Here is a 20,912-nt window from a genome sequence, read left to right as displayed (position 1 = left end):
CCTACCTCAGGCCAGTTACTTGGGTGTAGGGTGGGGAAGGGGGGGCCTTGGTTTCCTCATCTGTCAAAAACAAAGGGGTAAGAACAGAGGATTCCCAGACCCCACCTACCACCTAGACTGAGAGCCAAGGGGCTTCCTCACAGGAACAAGAGGGAAACCTCAAGGTTTGGGGAAGGGCTGTGGGGTGTTTCCATGGGAGCAGGAGCCCTTTTCTCCCTGTCCCCTCAACCACTAGCTTTTCAGTATAAGCCTCCTCCAGAATCCACTTTTAAGATCTCTAATTCAACCCTTTACAGAAACATGTAACATCTCACCAACCATCACGTGATATTTCAGATCTCTACTTTATTTCTCACCTTCTTTAAACCTATTTGTCAGTTTTTAGATTTTGCTTTTAAGAAGTAGCCTCCAAGAACAAATTGTTTACAGAAATGGGATACCACCCCCTGCCCTCACTCCAACCCCAGCAAGCTCCATCAGTTCACTATTTCTAAACCGTGGAATGTTACTTGAAGCTAAATTGAAGATCTTTGTATACAAATAGGTCCTTAATGGTACATTTCAGGACTATCACATGGACTGCTTTGAAGATTGTCCAAATGATCACATTCCACCCCCTTCTTAATGGGCACTAGGGAGGGTCAGATTTTCTGTCTACGGCTTGTTCCAGTTGTCATAGGGGGAGGACAGGTGGGGAGGATTGACAAGGCAGGAGCTTGTTCATTAAGGAATTCCACCACTGACCAGCTGATACTTCCTGTGACAAGTGGGAATTTTTTCCGGACAGGTGCTTTGGCATACAAAGCGAGTGCACCTTAGAATCAGCCTAGGAGCAATTGTTTTCTCTCAGAAAAGCAGGACAACACTCAGAAGAGCAAGGAACTCAGCTTTCTAGTTTTAGGTGCCCGAGGTTTTTTCTTCCTTGTAAAAGCTCAAAACAGGAGAATGTTTTAAAGAATGATTACAGAAATCTCCTCACTTTTCCATAACATGAAACAAACTAAGGGGAAGGGACACCACCATTCCAGAGAATTCAGCCTGGCTTCTGGAACCTTTGCTTATAGTCACACATTGCTGAAAAGAAAATGAGCAATTACTGGACAAAGGATCATCCACCTGACAGGAGCAAAACAGGTATGTACAGGTCGGACGCACCTCGGATTCAGACAAGAATATCAAATAGCTGCATATTTAGCAAATGTACACTGAACCTTTTGCTTGGACTGTAAAATATATGCTAGACAAACTTTATAGAACAGCAGCACAGAAAGCCTGTCCAAACATGCTGCCACTTATTTTCTCAGCAGGAGCTGAGTTTTAAAAAGCACTGGCTAACACAGGGGCCGAGCTATTACTGCCTTCCCTTTCATCCTTGGTCCTGGGGGGAAGTCTAAGAAGCTTAGGTTCACAGAAGGGACCTGAGGAACACTGTCTCCCACATCTACCCAGACTTATCCAAACATCACCCCAGATTCTAGGAGAAGTCAATTTCTGGAGAAGAGCAAGCATCAATTTTGTACTATCAATTCTGATTTCACATCCCTTTCAAAGGGAGAATGTCCCAGGATGGCTCACCTTCTACCTTACTCAGGGCTAACTCTGGAGAGGCAGACACAGAGGTCAACCACACAAATGGGAAGGAGTGCAAGGCAATGCCTGTCTGACCAGGCTGAGCCATCTTCCCCCTCTGCAAAAACAGCAGCGCAGTGATATTTCAGGCTCTCCCTGTGTCAGTCTCCTGACATGCACTATATGTAGCTGCAAATCCCAATCAATTTCAACATTTCTTAACTGCTGGAACGCCTTTTTCAACACTGTAATTTACCCTCAAAAGAATAGGGAGCATGCACCCTCGCCTCCCCAGTACCACATTCTACTAACTGCCACCACCTCCCATACCCCACTAACCTACCTACGCAAAGGAGGAAGGAACCCTCCTTCAAAGCCTGTAAAACAGACGATCACAGTACATATGCCACTGACAAGAACTTTTATTTCTTTTTAATGACATTAAACACAACTGCTACAAGGGAAAAAACATGATAAAGAGGAGGCACCAAACTTGTTTCATAACTGATCCTGACAAAAACTCAAGTAAAGCAGGACCTGCGTTAGATGCAAAACTACAGGTTATTTCCGGCTCTTATAAGTAAACTATATAAACAGCACATTTTTACTCTGCTTTATCAATACCCCTGTGATGAGAATGTCATCATGGATGAAGAAAGCTAGGTAGGCAGTTAAATGTACGTAACATAAAATACAGTAAGAATTCCACATAAAATACTGGACTTAGAGACCAACACCAAATATGAGATATGCATCTTTAAAAACATACTGAAACTCCAGATTTTACCCACTACCATCTTTAAGGTGGGCATGCCTGATAACGAGTCTTCTTTGGCTTTGTTTTTTTTCTCCTTAAAGAATATCATGTTAACCGCTAGAGAACAGTTCTCTCCTCCTCCAGTCCAACAGATTTAATTAAGCTGCTAAAGCTTTGGAAAAACAGATTTGAGCAAAGAGGAAATGTGATTGTCACATTTTATAGTTAACCTGTCACTCATATGATTTGGCAAAGGTGATGCACCCATTATACATTCAGACTTAAACCCTTTTGCACCAGGAAGGCAGGAACATGAGTCCTAGGTTTTTGCCTAAGCAAAACACTGTCCCTTTACAACTTGGGTTATCTATGGGAAACTAGACAGCTGCAGTGCTGGTTATTCCAGCTACGATTAATTTTAGCTATGCTGTGGTTCCAAAGACAGATGTTTGTCTCACTCTATCAAGCTAATTTAGGGAAACCTGGAGAAGTGACTGATGTACTAAGTGACAACTGAATAAACAGATTTGACTATTGTCTTTGAACATAACTTTTTAGCATTTTGGTCTCAGAATTAAACCAAATGTCCAAGGAAAAGAGAACCCTTAACTGAATAAAAACAATACTTAGGGACATCCATCTAAATTTATTGGTGGCTTGAATGACCAAGCTTTTCCCAAGTCAGTTTCTAAAGCAGGGAAGGATGTTTAAGATGGGTTACTCACATACAAAGACAGGGCTGATGAAACAACAAAACCAGAGAGGCAGCTAGCCCAGTTTCACAGGCTATGCTACAGCAACTATGTACAACCTTCACAGAGTGAACAACAGCACGAATGCTGGAATGCAGAGTCTCCCAAAAGATGTCTAGAGCTGTCTGTAAAGAAAGAATAGCAAACTCCTAAGACATCCATTAAGATGGATGCACAATCTGTTAACTTGGCTTAGAATACCAAACCTTAAGATCAGGTAATGTTTTTGTGCACAGGCTTAATCACAACTATATCAGACCCAAGTTAGCAGTTTTGTGAAACTGTGCATCACAGGTTTGACCAAATGAGATGATAACATCCAGGGTCTAAAGGCACCTCTTATTGACTAATGGAGACAAGAGTGCCTCTCCAAAGTCTCTCCCATAGGATGGAGGCTCACTAACACATGACCTCATCCTTAAAGCTGGGGTTCAGCAGATGAAACCAAAGACTGACACCTCAATAGCACTGACTTTCTGGCTTGTCCTGGAGTCAAGATCCTAGGCAAGGAGCTCTTCAATAAAGAAAGTAGGGAGACTGTTCATAGGAATATACTGGCCGAACCCTAGAGAGCACAGTGGTCACTGAGGGGGAAAAAGGCAAATCCTTGAAGGCAGAGAAGACAGTTACAAGACCACAAATTAACATGGGTTAGTCAGCAGTCTTCTGTCAAAGTTAAGATGTATAAGATTTGCAAACACTACTGTGCAAAGTAAATTTGATAAAGAATGAAATACAAGCAAAAAAACAACAAAGGCAGATAGTAGGTACAAAAAGGAGAGAAGATTTACACTATTAATTTGTCCTTTCAACAGGACATCTATCCTATTTCAAATATCTTGGATTACCAACTTTAAAATTTTGACAGGTACTTAGAGATTCAAATAAAAAAGAGGGGTTATTAAAAGTGACTTGCATGCATTTATAAGTCAAGAGCAATAATTAATACTGGCGTGCAGCCTGATAAAAGAATCTTTTCCTTACAGGAGATTAAAAGCTTATTTCTTTTGGGCACCAGTAGACTTCACTTCTGCATAAAGGTGGGTGTTTTGATTGAGCCTGGGTGTTTTGGCTTAATATTGGCTTTCAGGAGGCGGCCGCCTTCAATTTAAAGAAACAAATAAAAACTATACCAAGTTAACACTGCTTAAACACACATACACACACACACACACACCCACGAAGGATTTTATACAAAAAAATTTCAAGTCAGCAATGGGCATTTCCAAAAGGTGAAAACTTCTTTAAATAAAAATCTTGTGAAAAATAAAATTCAAAATCTGCCAAGGACAAAACAGCAGATGAGGTGCTGCTCTGGACAGGACCCTGGACAGGGACCTTCACTGCTAATGGGATGAGACTCATGAACTGTACTCGGTATCTTAGAGACTCTGGAACCGTTGGTGGCTTCGCTTGTTCCTGTCAACCCACTGAGTCAGACTGTATCTTTCCAAAGGTTTCTGTCGGAACCGGGCATAGTTTCTATTAGGAGAGAGGGAAAGTGAAAACAGAAAAGATGAAGGTTTCAGCTGGTATTTGTATACAACTATTTTAAGAAATCAAATATTAAATTTACATTTCCATTCTCGCGATTTTAGAAATTTATATGAAAGTCACATTATAGTTGCTATTTCCTTCCAAATTCCAAAACCACCTGATTCCCAGGCAGGTATTATGGTGATAACAAATGTCCCAAGAAAACCTAATGTACAATGTATACTAATGCTTAAAGTAGGAAAAAATATTTCCTCCCTCTAGAAACATTTAGAACAAGATCTACATTTCATTGCTTGCATTAGAGCTGTACTTCCAACAGGATTTCATTGTCTGACACAGCTCAAGGTTGCTCAGGACACAGCAGTTAAAATTAGAATAAAATTCCCAGAGAAGGTAAGTCATCATGTGAGTATCACACTGCAAGTTTAGAGACTGAACAATTAATAGCACAGACTTAAAGAGTTTCTTGAGAGTTTCCTTTAATCATGTCCTAGGCTGGGGATCTGAACAGGACCCACTGAAATAATTTGAGCCCATTCTCAGCTCCAGCTGTTCCTAGTAACTCACCTGGGAAACTTTTTAAAGATATAGATTCTTGGCCTCTCCCTCACCCCTAGACTTAATGATTTAGAATCCCTGTAGTAAGAGCCTGGACATCTGTATTTTTAGACATCTCCACAGGTGATTACAAGGAACAGCCAGGTTAAAATAATTGTAATGTTACCTGACATTACCTAGTCGTATATGCAAGCACTTGCTGAATTCTTTAAACACCTCATCTCATTTTATGCTAATGACAATCCTATGAGAAAAGCACTCTCCTTAACAACTTGTACATGTAAGGAAACGGATCCTCAGGTTAACTAACTTGCTCAAGGACATACAGTAAATAGAAGAGCTTGGATTTGAATTGACACCTGACTCAAAATTTACCTAATAACCATTACACTATACTATCTTTCTGATAACTACAGAGGAAACAATGAGTGTAAAGGCTGAGGTAAGAGAGTGTCTGACATACCTGAAAAATAGCAAGGAAGTCAGTGTGACTAGAACAGAGTGAACAAAGCACAGAGTAGTAGGAGATGAGGTTGGTGAGCTAACTATGGCAGTCTAGGCCACAATTTTTATAGATGTAGGGGATGGTGAAGATGGGGAAATGTGAGATGAAAAGCCACTGGAAAATTCTGAGCAAAGAGAATCTCACTTATGACTAATGCTTTGAAAGAATCTCTTTGGCTACTGAGCTGAGAACAGTAGACAGGCAAGGGCAGAAGCATTTAGATTTGCAATAATCCAGGTGAAAATGATGCAAAATGATCAGGTTTTGAATATATTTTATATGCAGAGCTTATAGAATTTGCTAATGGACTGAATACATGGTAAGAGAGAAAGGAGTCAAAGATGACTCCAAGGTTTCTGGGTAACTGGATCAAAGTAACTGAATAAATCTATAAAATCATACTGTATCAAGAATCCAGGAGATTTCAGAATTAGAAAGGCCCTTTGAACCCTGGTCAGTGTGGCTCAATTGGTTGAGCGTCATCCCATGCACCAAAAGGTCACCAGTTCGATTTCCGGTCAGAGTACCTGCCGGGGTTGAGGACTCAGTCCCCAGTAGGGGACATGCAGGAGGCAGCTGATTAATGTTTCTCTCTCTGCCTTCCTCTCTCTCTAAAATCAATAGAAACTTTTTTAAAATAGGTCCTTTGACATCAATTAGTCTAACATCTTAATTTTACTGATGCAAGGACCAGAGGAGTAAAGTGATTAGATGAAAATCATATAGCTAATGAAAAACTGCAAGACAGCTTTAGAAACAATAAGACAGCTACCATTCATTCATTCAGAACCCAGGTTTCCTGAATGTCAGTCTAGTTCTTATTCCATTATCCTGCATTCCTTCTTTTTGCACCTCTGGTTTTAAACAACAATTATAATCTCAACTCCCCACCACATTCCTCTTATAGCCAAATTCTACCCTCTTCCTCCTCCTTTTAATCACCCACTCACCGAATGGTGAGGTCTGAAGGATGTGAATGGTTATGCATATGATGAACTTGATCCACCAAAGAACACAGTTCCACCAAGGCACCTGCAATAGAGAGATCAGTGGTTAGGAAGCGGCTCAGTGAACTACCATGTCAGCCTATGTCAAAGCTTTCAGATATGGAAAACAGGCACTGGTCCTAATACTATCTATTTACGATCATCACAAGCAGTCAGCACAAAAACTACAAGGCAGAGAGGGGAGCTTACTCTTGGATGATGGTGATGAAGAAATAGTAAGACAGCTACCATTCATTCATTCAACATTTATTAGCTCCTACAATGTGTGAGGAACTTTACTGTCCCCTAGAATATAGTGGTTTATAAGACACTGTACTTGCCCTGATTCCAAAATGTGTGATATGTGTAGTGACACACAGAGACTGTGGACTGGGGGTTAGAGAAGGCCCCCTCCAAGGGAAATAAACTATAAGCAGGAATCTAAAGATGTAGAAGTTGGTGAGAGATAAAGAGGGGTGGGAGGTGGGGGTGTCCAAGAGAAATTACTAATACAAAGGCCTAGAGACACAAGACAATAAAATACATTCAATAAACAAGAGAAATTGAGAATAGAAGGCAGGTGGGAGCCTTTTGCTTAACAAGAAAAATTGCTGGAAGCAATTTCTCAAACACTTGGGTGTCTGGCAAGGTGCTAGTAAGCACTTTACACATTACCTTAATTCTAAAAAATATCTTACATGGAGACAGGTGTTATTAACATCACTTTACAGATGGAAAACTATGGCTCAGGGAGGTAGACTTGCCTTAAATGCTTTTAAACTGGATTCAAAACTACCTGCTTTGAGTCCAGCTTTTGCCACTACCCGATGACGCAAATTTTGCACTTAAGGGTTGAGACTTAGGCTGAAGCTCACAAAAGCAGAAATTATGGTTAGAGAGAACAAAATAATTTCCCTAGACCAGTGGCTCTCAAATTTTAACATGCATCATGATCAGCTAGAGGTATTATAAAACAGATTGCTGGGCCCCAACCCCAGTTTCTGATTCTGTAGGTCTGAGTGGGACCTGAGATTTTGCATTTCTCACAAATGCCCAAGTGATGCTGCTGCTGGTCTGGGAATCACACTTTGAAAGCCACTACCCTAGCCCAGCCAGTGGGGCTCAATGGTTGAGTATCGACTCATGAACTCATCTCTTATTGATGCTTCTATCTCTCTATCCCTCTCCCTTCCTCTCCCTAAAATCAATAACAAAATAAAAAACTTTTTTTTTAAAAAGAAAAGTTTGGTTGGGGGGAAAAAACCCACCACTGCCCTAAACAGTGGAGATCTTTCTTTCAGTTAGTTTACACACTTCTCATTATCTTATCTACTGTGTTTTCAGGAACCAAGAGCACTCTAAGCAGGCTACAGACCATCTTTTCAAGTTCTGGTAAAAATATTTACTTAACTTTTTTTTAAGAAAATTCCAGCCCGGCCGGGTGTGGCTCAGCGGTTGAACGTCATCCTAAGATCCAGGCGATCGGGGTTCAATTCCCGGTCAGGGCACATGCCCGGGTTGAGGGCTCGATTCCCAGTCAGGGGCGTGTAGGAGGCAGCCGATCAATGACTCTTTCATCATTGATGTTTCTATCTCTCTCTCTCCCTCTCCCTTCCTCTCTCTGAAATCAATAAAGATATATTTAAAAAAAAAAAGAAAATTCCAATTCAGTCACTAACTAGCTCTTTGACCCTGGGCAAATAACTTCATTTATTCTAGCCCCATTTTACTCATTAAGGAACTGTGGACAATAATATTTAGCTTGAAGTTGTATTAGTAACATAGTACATAAAAGACCTAGCACACTGCCTGGCACACAGCCCGTGTGCAGTAAGTAGTAGCTATTATTATGGTGGTACAGCCTCAGGCCTATGTTAGTTTGCAATCAATCTTCAAATCCTATGACAATCAATCACCTATTTGTAAGAAAAGGGCTTATTAAATGGGTCAGTCTACATATAAACTATGACACTCAGCAACACTCAGCAGAAATGCTCTCTCTAATCATAACAAGATAATACTTTTCAGGAAAAATTTATAGATTCACTACATTAAGTTCCTGTGCAGTTAAAATAAAAAAGCACAACCAAGGGTAAAAGAAGGCAATTGACAAAATGAAAATATATCTGAAATACATTTGGCAAAGGCTTAATGTCCTTTTTCTACAAAGATAAATCTCCTCATAAAACAAAATAGGTGAAGAACATGAATAGGCAATTCACAAAATATAAGTGATCAATAAACATAATGAAAAAATGTTCAGTCTCACTAATCTAGAAAGAAAACATTAATCTCACTTCTTGATAAGAAAATATAAATCAGGAATGAATTCCCCCTTTAAGATAACTTTTAATTAGAAAATCCCTTGCCTACTAGATTTGTTCAGCTAAAAATCTAAGGTCTTGATTCAAATTGCCCCTTTCCTATAACCTACTTTCACATCACTAGCATCCCATTCCCGCTAGCCCCCACAAAAGGATGTTATAGTGCGGGGGAAATCAGCTTTGTAAGAATTTCAAACTACAATTTTCCTGCCAAAGCATCACCAAAGGAGGGCTGGTGAAATATGCAATTTTGGTGTCCAACCTCAAAATGAAGCAAGACTATCTATAGACCATGTCCTTCAACTCATCTCTTACCACCTAGATTCTATAAAATTGCCTTGATGATGGAAACTAAAAATATAATATAAACCTCCTACCAAGAAACCTGTTCACTTTAAACTAAAAGAGGAAAGACTGTTCAATGAGGCCCAAGGAGGCTTCAAGTATTCAAATGCCAGGCATCATAATCTAGCAGCAGCAACTTACATATAGCACTTACCATGTATCAGGCACTCTCTTACTTGTTTTATATATATTAACTCATTTATTCCTTATAACAATTATATGTGGTATTTTCCCTATTTTACAGATGAAGAAACTAAGGCACAGAGAAGCAATTTGTCCAAGGTTACACATCTAGTGACAAAGCCCGAATTCCAACAATACCACAAGGTAACCAAGAACGTGAACAAGCTGAGGCACAGCTGCCACCATGGGCACCTTGCAAAGCACACCAAGTTCATGCGGGATATGATCTGAGAGCTGTGTGGCTTTGCCCCTTACTAACAACCCACCATAAAGCTGCTCAAGTTCTCCAAGGACAAGCAGACCCTGAAGTTCATCAAGAAAAGGGTAGGGACATACAACCATGCCAAGAGGAAGAGAGAAGAGCTCAGCAATGTCCTTATAGCTATGAGGAAGGCAACAGCCATCCGTTCTGTGAGTAATAAAACCTTTTCAGGGGGGAAAAGAAAATCCATGAGGTAAAAATGATACTAAAAAAAATCTATGCCCGGCCGGGCGTGGCTCAGCGGTTGAGCATCGACCTGGGATCCAGGCGATCGGGGTTCGATTCCCAGTCAGGGCACATGCCCGGGTTGCATGCTCCATCAGTAACTCTCTCATCATTGATGTTTCTATCTCTCTCTCTCCCTCTCCTTTCCTCTCTCTGAAATCAATAAAGATATATTTAAAAAAAAAAATCTATACAGAATGCTAGCTAGTAATTATAGAAAAAGTAATATATTTAGAAAATGAACATCTTCTCTCCAACTCTCTGTGTAGTAGCTGATTCAATACTGGCAGGATCATCAATGAATGCTCAAACCATTAGGTGAACAATTGTGAAACAGTATATTTGAATGGTACCAAAGCACCAGTCCACAAATGATTTACTAATTACAAAGGGAATAATGTACCTTACAATGGAGAAATGTGGAAATTAACGCTCTAACAAAAGTGATCAAACTTAGCATCACTATTAGTGGAACAACCTGTCATTAGGTGGTACCCCCTAATTTGATTCAGGAGAAATACACAACAGTACCTGTGAATTACTCCAGCCAAAAATGCTTAATCTGAATCCAGTGCTGCTTCTAGACCCAACTTCCAGTTTACAGTAAATACAGGAGGAACATGTTAAATGACACCAAAAAAAAGGGGAAACAAACACAATTCAAAATGTGGGACAATCTACAAAACAAGTGACCTGGATTAAGAGAGACTAAGGAGAGAGGCATGAGACGTTGGTTCCTGTGTCCCAGTCCTCACCAATGTTCATGGTGAACACCAACGTGCCCTGCGCCTTGGTGCCAGAAGGGTTCCTCTCTGAGATCACCTAGAAGCTGGGCAAGGCAACCGGCAAGCTGGCCCAGTATATTGCAGTGCACATGGTTCTGGACAACAGTTAAACCTTGATTAGATCCTGTTTTAATAATTTACAAGAGACATTTCTGGAAAAACTAGGGAAATTGGAATACAGTGTGAATATTATGATTTTTAAAAATTATGATTGAATACAAATTGCCAATAAGCGTAAGTGTTTAAGCTCACTAATTATTAAAACAAAATGTTAGACCTTGCCCTAGACAGTTTGCTCAGTGGTTACAGCAGTGGCCCTTGGACTGAAAGGTCTCAGGTTCGATTCAGCCAAGGGCACATACCTCAGTTGGAGGTTCAATCCCTAGCCCTAGTCAGGGAATGTGCAGGACACAACCAATCGATGTCTCTCTCTCACACTGATATTTCTCTATCTCTCTCCTCTCTCCCCCCGCCCCTAAAAATCAATAGAAAAAATATCCTCAGGTGATGATTAGCAACAAAAAAATGTTAAAATTTACCTATCAAATTGGTGACAATAAAAATTAATACAATTGGGGGGAGGGGTCAGGACAATCTGGTAACGTATAAAAGTTTTAAAATGTTTATGCACTTTACTCAACAATTCCACTTTCAGGCGTTCGTCCTATAGAAATAAGAGTTGTATATAAACATTTATTGACCAAATGTTCACTGCAGCATTACTAATGAAAATAGACACAACCTAATTATCCAAGATAGAATAAATTATACTTTGTAATCATTAAAAAAATCTTAATTTGAGATATTTTACATGAAGAGGTCCTTAAAATACATTATGTAAATGGACAAGAGCAGTTATTTTTTTGTAATCCCAGAGAGCAGGACTAGGAACTACCACTGAAAATTACAGGAAGGCAGAGTTTGGCTCAATGTAAGGAATAACTTTCTAACAATTAGAATTTTCTAAGCAATGAAAGGCCTGCTTCATGAGGTAATGAGAGTTTTGCATTATTAAAACTCTAAGCAAAGGCTGAATGGCCACTTGGCAAAGATACACAGAACAGATTTATGTGTTAGAAGATTAAAGAGAAGATCTTAATGGTCCTTTTCTACTCTAAGGACTTAAAATTTCATGTAAAGTTTTCCATTAGCTAGGATTTCATAAAGTAGTCGGCATTTCTTTGTAAATGCTATTAAAGAACCAGGTAGCATTAAACTAAAAAGAGATTAGACCTATGCTAGGATAATGGAATTGAAGGATGACTTATATTATATTCTGTATCAATAATATACACGTTATTGATAACATGAAAGAAGATGGTTAACCCTATGGAGAGTTCAAACTGAATTGGCAGGAACTACATTGGACTCTGCCCTACTAATTTCTATGTGTCTACTAAAGAACCTGGAGACATATTTTTCCAAAGTGAAACAGCACTAAAACATCTCAAAAAAAAGAAAAAAAAGACAGGAAGCACTGTCCTCTCTCTTTTTGCTTCTGGCTGCTCTGTAATTCACATATAAACAGAGAAGAAATGCAGACTATGCCCCTGTCCCCCCCCTACAATATGGTATATAAAACCTTTAAATTTTGAATGTATGAGTACTGGGCAGTGGGAAGTGACACAAGAACTTAGTATCACGTGGGGCTCCTGGAAGGCAGAAGCAAGTGTTGGAGGCCTGTGAAATTTTTAGAATAAATGGTAATGTTAAATATTCTTAGTTGTCAAGAAGGAATTTCCTAAAAGAGGCACTTTTAAAAAAACAATTTTTATTACAGAAATTTTCAAATACACACAAAAGTATAATGAATCCCACATACCCATCACTGAGCTTCATTTATCAACATTTTGTTAAAACTACTTTCTCTAAATTTCCAGGTGTTATTTATTTAAAGATTTAAAAACAAACACCTGAGATCGCACTATTTTACCTATAAAAACTTCAGAATGAAAAAATATACTTTCTGCTCTGGCCGGTGTGGCTCAATTGGTTGGAGTGTTGTCCCATACACTGAAAGGTGGCGGGTTTGATTCCTGGTCTGGGCGCATACAAAAGGCAACTGGCAGATGTTTCTCTCACACATTGATTTATTTCCCTCCCTCCCTCCCTCTCTCCCTATCCCTAAAATAAATAAATAATAAAATTTAAGAACTATTTATTTAAAAAAGAGATTATGGCTAATAATCTCTTTTAAAAAAATACACTTCCTTGTTAATACCAAGTATTCAATAAATGTTGTTAGTTGCTATAGCAAGGTACTATTCTATGCATTATGCTTGTACTTACATGTATAATTTTCACATAAGCTAAGCCTCATCATTATCCCCATTTTACAAATGAGAAAGCTGAGTTTTTATTGGTTCAAGGTCACACAGCCAGTAAGCAATGGTGCTAGATGTGAACCCAGAAGTTAACTTGAGACTACGACTTTACTCTCCCAACCACTAAAATATGCTGCCTTTTCTCTATACCAGTTATTCTAGCTGTTCCTTATGGGATAGACATTGTTGTAATAAAATGGGAGAGGGACGGCTGAATGGGGGAAGAGATTGGAAAAGATGCTATAAAATGAGCAGCTGCTCATTGCTTTTTTTGTGAAATTTTCTTTTCTAAATGTCCCAATTGAGAAAGAAAAATGTATAACTGGATATATCAGTGTCAACTGCCTAGGATATAAAATAAAGTAAGTCACCTGATGGAGGGAAAAGCAATAATCAAGCCTCTTCCACAAAGGCTGAATATAGACAAACTTCTTTTAATCTGTTCCTCCAGTGACTTTGGGTGTGTGTGTGTCCCTAGTTCCACTAACTTTTAAAATAGTTCAAGTAAAGGGATCTCACAAACCAAAGGGCTGAGCAATCAGTATTATATTTGATTGTTTAATGAAATCTTTGAGTGAAAAATAAAAGGACCCGTCCTGGCCAATGTTGCCAAGTGGTAAGAGCACTGCCTCAGCACCAAAGGATGGCCACAGGTTTGATCCCCAGCCCCAGTCAGGGTGCATGTGGGAGGCAACCAATCAATGTGTTTCTCTCACACAGATGTTTTTCTCTCTCTCTCTCCCTCCCTCCCTTCCACTCTCTTTAAAAATCAATGGAAAAAATATCCTCTGGTGAGGATTAACAGAAATAAAAAAATAATAATAAAATAAAATATAAAATAAAGTAAAATAAAATAAAGTAAAATAAAAGGACCTGGAATAAAAAATTCTCCTGACTGATGCCTCAAGAGTTCTAAGCCTTTCATTCATAGCTGTATAAAACAAAAAAGGAAAAACCCACTAATTCAAGATTTGTCAAAGGGGAGAATCGTCTGATCTTTGGCCAAAAATTCTTGTAAAACCCTCTTTAGTGATCTTAGAGTAACTGAACTAATTATCTTCTCTGTAGAGCCTACCTAGGGCATCCTCCTTCCCCATCTTTCACTCTCCCCAAACACAAAAAGGGCTCTTTCCCTGCTCCTACTGCACTTTAAACACAATTCTATTAGAACACTAATCAGTATTGCAGTGTAATTATCTTTTCCCTCTCTGGGCTATCAATTCCCAGAGGGCCAAGTCTCTACCTCACTTCTCTACATTTACAATCCCTAATCTTCAAAATTAGCACCACTGAAAGTACTCGAGAAAGGTTTGCTGAATAGACAATGACACAAAGGATGACAGAATATGGAGTGACCTTTATGAGAAGGAATTCTTTTGTCAGTATCGCTCTAATCTCTGCACCTTCAGTACAGCCCACAAGTTTCCCTTTAGGAGTTTCCCATAAGCCAGTAGTTCAGGATGAATGATAACATGAACTATATAGTCTCTTGAGGGCTAGAGAAAGAGTCTAGCCATTTTGGTTTGCAATAGGTTTTAATGAACTAGGGATGACTCAGCTTGAAGGATCGAGAAGGGAGTCAAAGCCTTTTAGTAGTTTTTACTCAGATGGCAAGATGCAGGATATAATTTGAAATGCTTGCTTTTTTACATTTAAATGTGAAAGGCAATAGGGAAAATAAGTAATTCCAAATAAAAACCAAGGATTATTGAACAGTGCCTGGACAACCACTTCTACTGTTTTTCAGACAAAAAAATCCCTGGCAAAAAGTATAGGTCTGGTTATAGCCCTCAACCATGGGAAAGGTACTTTTCATGTATGGTATGAGTCTCTTTGGACCCCTCTCTAATACTGGTTAGCTCAGCCACTTTGAGTGTAAATTTCTGGGTAAAAAGTTATCTTTCTCATCAATTTAAGAAAATTCAAGCCCGGCCGGGCGTGGCTCAGCGGTTAAGCGTCGACCTAGGATCCAGGCGATCAGGGTTCGATTCCCGGTCAGGGCACATGCCCGGGTTGCGGGCTGCAGCCGATCAATGACTCTCTCATCATTGATGTTTCTATCTCTCTTTCTCCCTCTCCTTTCCTCTCTCTGAAATCAATAAAGATATATTTAAAAATAAATAAATAAATAAATAAATAAATAAATAAATAAATAAATAAATAAATAAAAAGAAAATTCAAAACATTCTCCCAGTTTAAGCTATATTACATTGGAAAAAAGTCCCATCACATCTTTACATGCCATTTTTGGTTACCATGTTACCTTGGTTAGAGTCCACCGAGTCTTTTATATGAGCAAAAACACTCCTGACATAAGTTTGCTTCTTCCGTTCTAGATCTGATTGTGAAAATGTCGGAACATTAGTCCTGGAACAAAGCAAACCAAGAGGAAAAATAGTCCATTAGAACCATGAGTATAATGTTTTATTGACAGAAGTCATATACTGCTGATCAATTAGAAGTCAACTAACTTTCAGAGGCAAAATACTCTCTAAGATTCAGTGACAGAAGATAGTGTTAGCCATACAGTACTACGCTGAAATCAAGAATGGAGTTGAGAGAAAAAAGGAGAGAAGAAATAATTAAAACCTCCTGTTAACAAGGCATAGGAAAGTGAAGACTACCTAGTCTCTAGACAAAAAAAGCATTTGTTGAGTAATTCAAGATTAGTCAGGAAACAGCTAACTTCACAGAGCCACAGAAAAACCGAATGAGATAAAGACAGAAAAGAATCCGGTGCACCTGGCAATTAGAACATTGGTGACCTTGGCAAGAACATCTGGCCCTTGCTCATACTAATTGCACTATACTGAGGAGACTGTGGATGAGAATATTGAGTCAATTTATTACTGTTCCAAGTAGCCTGACTTATGTTCTCTGGTATAATTTTCATTGTAAGCAATTCACAAAGTTTCTCTCACAACTATGCAAACAAAACAAAACAAAAAACAGAAAAGGGACTTTAGCCTTTTAAAAAATATTTTAAAATTTCAAAAGCAGAATAAATATCTGCGTAATCAGCCCGGCAGGGCGTGGCTCAGCGGTTGAGCGTCGACCCAGGATCCAGGCAATCGGGGTTCGATTCCGGGGTGGCGGGCTTGATCCCCAGTCGGGGGCGTGCAGGAGGCAGCTGGTCAATGACTCTCTCATCATTGATGTTTCTATCTATTCCTCTCCTTTCCTCTCTATGAAATCAATAAAGACATATTTAAAAAAATAAAAAATAAATAAATATCTGTGTAATCAAAACAAAATTTTAAAACTAATCAATGTAAGGAAGCCAATGTCACTCAACCTAAAAAAAACAGCTTTCCTAATTAAAAAAAGCCCATGTGGAGACACTGCCATCTCCTGGCAACAAAAGCATAGATGGAAAAGGTGACCCAAATCTGCAACCTCTGTAAGAATTTTCCCCCAAGACAGCTGTATGCAAGTTGGGAGAGATGCCTAAATGATTTTCTACATACTTACATTTTAACATTTTTGTTAAAAATTATTCCAACTTTCTACTGTATCTGTGACCAGGCTTACCCATACACAGGAAAGGAAATCTTACATTTATACAGTGCTTTCACTAATATGTCTTTTTTTACTCTTCAAAACAATCCTGTGAGGCAGCAGAGAAGGCACCATTAGCCTCATTTTACTGACTGAGGTCAGAGATTATTTGATTTGCCCAAGGTCACAACAATAGGTGGTCCCAGAATGTTAAGTATGCTTACTCCTGGCGCAGAGTTTTTTCCCACACTATGGGGAAACTGAGGAGAGGAACTGAGGAAGAAACCAGAATATTTCATTACACTGTTACCTTGTTTTGGCTTGCAGAACAGGAATGACTTTGCCTATTCTCTCAGGAACTTTCAGCTTTCCAGAATCCTTGTCAAGAGCATCCTTTTTTTTTTCAGAGCAGAAGAAATGTAAAAGGAAACATGGTTATTAGTTATAAGAGAATAACTGAGTACACTATTTATGGAAATATTCTTGAACTAAAGGCCTCTGAGGCATATCCTTGACCCCACTGTGTACCAGGCACTATGACAGCTGCTTTAAATGAGATAGTGACTGCGATCTTAGGGGGGGGGGGGGAGAACCCTAAGCAGCAGGGATTATTAAACCCATTTGCAAGAAAGGAATCAGGCTCAAAGAGGTTAACTAAACTGCCCAAGACTTTTTAGCTCTTCTGAGGCTGACTCAGAGCTGGTGCTGTATCTAATATAGCAATATAACCAAAGATTGAGACTTAGGCTAAAGCCCAAAGAAAGGAAAAATACTAATAAAATCATCAACTTACTAATTATTCAATAAATGGTAATTTAATATCATGCATGTTACTGTAAATACACAATTTTATTAATCTTTACTATACCACAAAATATTATTTACTCCAATTTATAAGTAAGAAATGTGAGGGAACAGAGAGGCTACATAATCTGTCCAGGGTCACAGTGCTAGACAGGATTCAAACCCCAGTATGTCTGAATACAAAGCTCTGCTATATAGCTTCTGAATGAAAATAATTTTTTTCTCTGTACCTTGAAAAAATATACTTACTTTGTTTGACGAACTGGAAACAACTGGAAACTTCATTTCACAACTTGTTTTATGTGATCCATTTCTCCAGGATGACCCTATATGAGGAGTCTCTGAATGGTCCAAGATCTGAGACACTACAGGTGTAGATTTCTTACTATCAGGCATACTTTTATCACGGACAGTTTGTTGAAAATTATTATTTGAAGGAGAAGAGAGTGGGGGCCCATCCCAGGCAGAATTATTGGGGACGATCCCTTCAGAATTAGTGCAAAGTTTGCTCTTTTTTGGGCTAAGACCATCTTCTCTTATGTCTTGTCCAAGGGAGGAGGGTTTTTCAATAGCTTTGGATGTATCAGTCTTGTCCTTATCAAGCACAGAATCACAAACTGTTGGATTAAATGGTGCAACAACTGTTAATTTTACAAGATTCTTTTCTATTGCAAAGGGTCTGTTTAATGGTTTTGCAGGAGTTGGTCCCTGACCAACCGGAGTACTTTGAGGTAATTTGAAGAGCTCAGGAGTCTCAGCTACTGATCCAGTGCTGTCCAATGAATCTTCCTCGTCCTCATCAGATAGATTATCATCCTTCAAGTAGTTCTCTATCTCCTCCTCTGTGAAGCTGAAACGGCCATCATCTTCCTCTCCTTCACTCAGGTCCAGCAGGGAGTCATCCAACACATCCTCATCCACGGAACCCCTAGAGGGCACTAGTGGGCACATCATATCTGGATAGATAAGGGGCAGTTTCACTAAGGAACAGGAAATGTTCTTTATATCAATTCCAATCTGCCCTATAGAGTGGTGGCATCCTAACATTTCAAATTCTTTACACTGTGACTTGTAACATGAAAAACAATCTTAAGATATTTAACTTTATCAGAATCATGGAAATACACATTAAGAACAATGAGACACTTTCCCCCTATCAAAATGGTAAAAAGTAAGATGACATAATAATCCAGGTTGGTGAGAATGTGCAAAAAAGCACCCTCATACTCTGTCAGTTTTGTGGATAGTAATTTGGCAATACCATTTAACCCAGATATTTCACTTCTGGAAGTTTACCCTATTGAAATACCTATACAAATGCACATGGATACATTTACAAGGTTGTCCAAAGCAGCATTTTTCAAAATAGCCAAATATCGGAGACAATCTACATGTCCATCACCAGGATAACAATTAAGTAAAACCATGGTACATTCATGCTATGGAATATTTTAAACTACAGTAGTTCCCCCTTATCTGCAGTTTTGCTTTCCAATTGCAGTTACCTGAAATTTCAGTTATCTGAGGTCAATCAACATTCAAAAATATTAAATGGAAAATTTCAGAAATAATTCTTAAGTTTTACATCACATACCATTCTGAGTAGTGCGATGAAACCTCATGCGTACCCACAGTGTCCTGTCCAGGACATGAATTATCCCTTTGTCCAGCATATCCACACTATATATGCTACCTGTTCATTAGTCACTTAGTAGCCACCTCATGTATCGGAAAGACTGTTGTGGTATTAAAGTGCCTATGTTCAAATAACCCTTATTTTATTTAATAATGGCCCCAAAGCACAATAGTAGTAATGCTGGCAATTCATATATGCCAAAGAGAAGCTGTAGTGTGCTTCCCATTAAGTGAAAAGGTATGTATATATAGGAAAAAACACAGTATATATAGGGTTCAATACTACCTGTAGTTTTAGGCATCCACTGGAGGCCTTGGAACATATTCCCTGCAGACAAGTGGAGACTACTGTATTTAAAAAAACGAGATCTGTATATACTACCATGCAATAATATCCACAACATACAAACAAAACAAATATATATTATGTAAAATGTTTGGGTTTTCATAGTTTACACTTTAAAAAAAACAAACGTATTACTTTTAAAATTTAAAAAAAAAAATTAAGAATATAAGAATTGTTTTCCATACTGTGTGGAGCTGCTGGCGTGATCTCTGCCTTTGCCACGAGACCAAATGGAAAAAGGTTTCAGCTCCTGCTAGCTGTTCCTTTCTGGAGACTTGTCAAAATGATTGACTCCCACCTTCCTGAAGGTACAAAGAAAATTAGAGGATCTTCTCATCACTTTCAACTCTACTAATTACAAAGTCAACTGTATTATGCTTTTAAGGTGCTCCGTCTATTAATTTTCATCTTGATTTTTTTTTTTCTAAATACCAGAGTGTTAAATTTTGAGTCAAGAACATCAAAGAAAAACCTTTAGAGGAAAAATTATGCAACTAAAGAACTAGTTTTGTTCCAACGATTTGTACTTTAAGGATATCATTTGCTTTAGTATGAATACTGGCTTAGGAGTCGAAAGACCTGGGTTATAGTCCTAGTTCTGTCACTAACCAGCTATAATTCGGGCAAGACACTTAACCATTTGAACTTGTTTCCTCATTTATAAAATGGGGAAGGGGGACCAGGCAATGTCTAAGAATCCACCAAGATCTAAAAGTTAATCATGACCACACATACAAAAGTCTCATTTTCAACAGATATATAGATGCAAAAATGGAAAAAATACAAACACAAAATTGATGACTGCTATAACCTGTAGAGGGACTGAGAGAGGTCAAGGGGGGATTTTAGTATCATCTTACTTTTCCACTTGAATATTTATGTATTACTCATTTAATTAAAACCTAGTTTTTAACAGCCACTGATGAATTTGATCTATAAATATTTTCTAGATGGGAAAAATTATAGAAAGCTAATATTTTACATATTACATGTCAACATCTGAAAAGCTCTAAGAAATAATTAAACACTAAACTGAATAATCTGGGAAATTCATGATAGCCTTTTAACTGTGAATTTTGCCTATCCCACTTCCCTCCATACCACACCTGGAAATTTTTTTTTTAATATATATTTTTTATTTCAGAGAGAGAGGAAGAGAGAGGGAGAGAGAGAGAAACATCAATGATGAGAGTCATTGATCAGCTGCCTCCTGCATGCTCCTATCAAGCTCACAACCAGGTTATGTGCCCTGACTGGGAATTGAACCTCGACCTTCTGGATCATAGGTCGATGCTCAACTGCTACGCCACACTGACCCAGCCACACCTGGAATTTTAGCTTTAGTTCATGCATTCTTACAGAAAACATTTTCCGAGCTACTATCATCACACAGCACTGAGCTAGATAATGTGACTCTAAATAATTTCTAAGAAATAAAGATACTATTTCCACCCTCAAAGAATGTATAATCTTGCCAGGGAGGCAACATTTAAAATTACACACCACTATGAGAAAATGTAAAATGATATGAACAATAAAGTACTAGAGAAAGAGTTA

The 20,912-nt window shown here is 38.6% G+C and overlaps 1 protein-coding gene across 2 annotated transcripts; it reads right to left on the bottom strand.

The window, feature by feature from the left end:
- Nucleotides 1-1,973: 1,973 nt before the first annotated feature.
- S100PBP (S100P binding protein) lies at nucleotides 1,974-20,497 on the bottom strand. 2 transcript variants are annotated; one of them, XM_016217870.2, is made up of 6 exons: nucleotides 19,541-20,497; nucleotides 17,624-18,330; nucleotides 16,881-16,963; nucleotides 15,336-15,439; nucleotides 6,589-6,670; nucleotides 1,974-4,560 (listed from the first exon to the last, which is right to left on the bottom strand). In XM_016217870.2, the coding sequence occupies exons 2-6, from the start codon at nucleotides 18,326-18,328 to the stop codon at nucleotides 4,461-4,463; spliced, it is 1,074 nt and encodes a 357-aa protein (XP_016073356.2). In that variant the 5' UTR covers nucleotides 18,329-18,330; nucleotides 19,541-20,497; the 3' UTR covers nucleotides 1,974-4,460. The 2 variants fall into 2 exon arrangements, with proteins under 2 accessions (XP_016073356.2, XP_016073344.2); XM_016217858.2 differs by lacking the exon at nucleotides 19,541-20,497 and having other exon boundaries at nucleotides 17,624-19,148.
- Between the last annotated feature and the right edge of the window lie 415 nt (nucleotides 20,498-20,912).

The sequence above is a fragment of the Miniopterus natalensis genome, chromosome 9 (genome assembly GCF_054644295.1).
Source record: "Miniopterus natalensis isolate mMinNat1 chromosome 9, mMinNat1.hap1, whole genome shotgun sequence".
Classification (NCBI taxonomy): Eukaryota; Metazoa; Chordata; class Mammalia; order Chiroptera; family Miniopteridae; genus Miniopterus; species Miniopterus natalensis.
The sequence above is the reverse complement of the archived record's forward strand: the minus strand, read 5'-3'. Positions and strand labels throughout refer to the sequence as shown.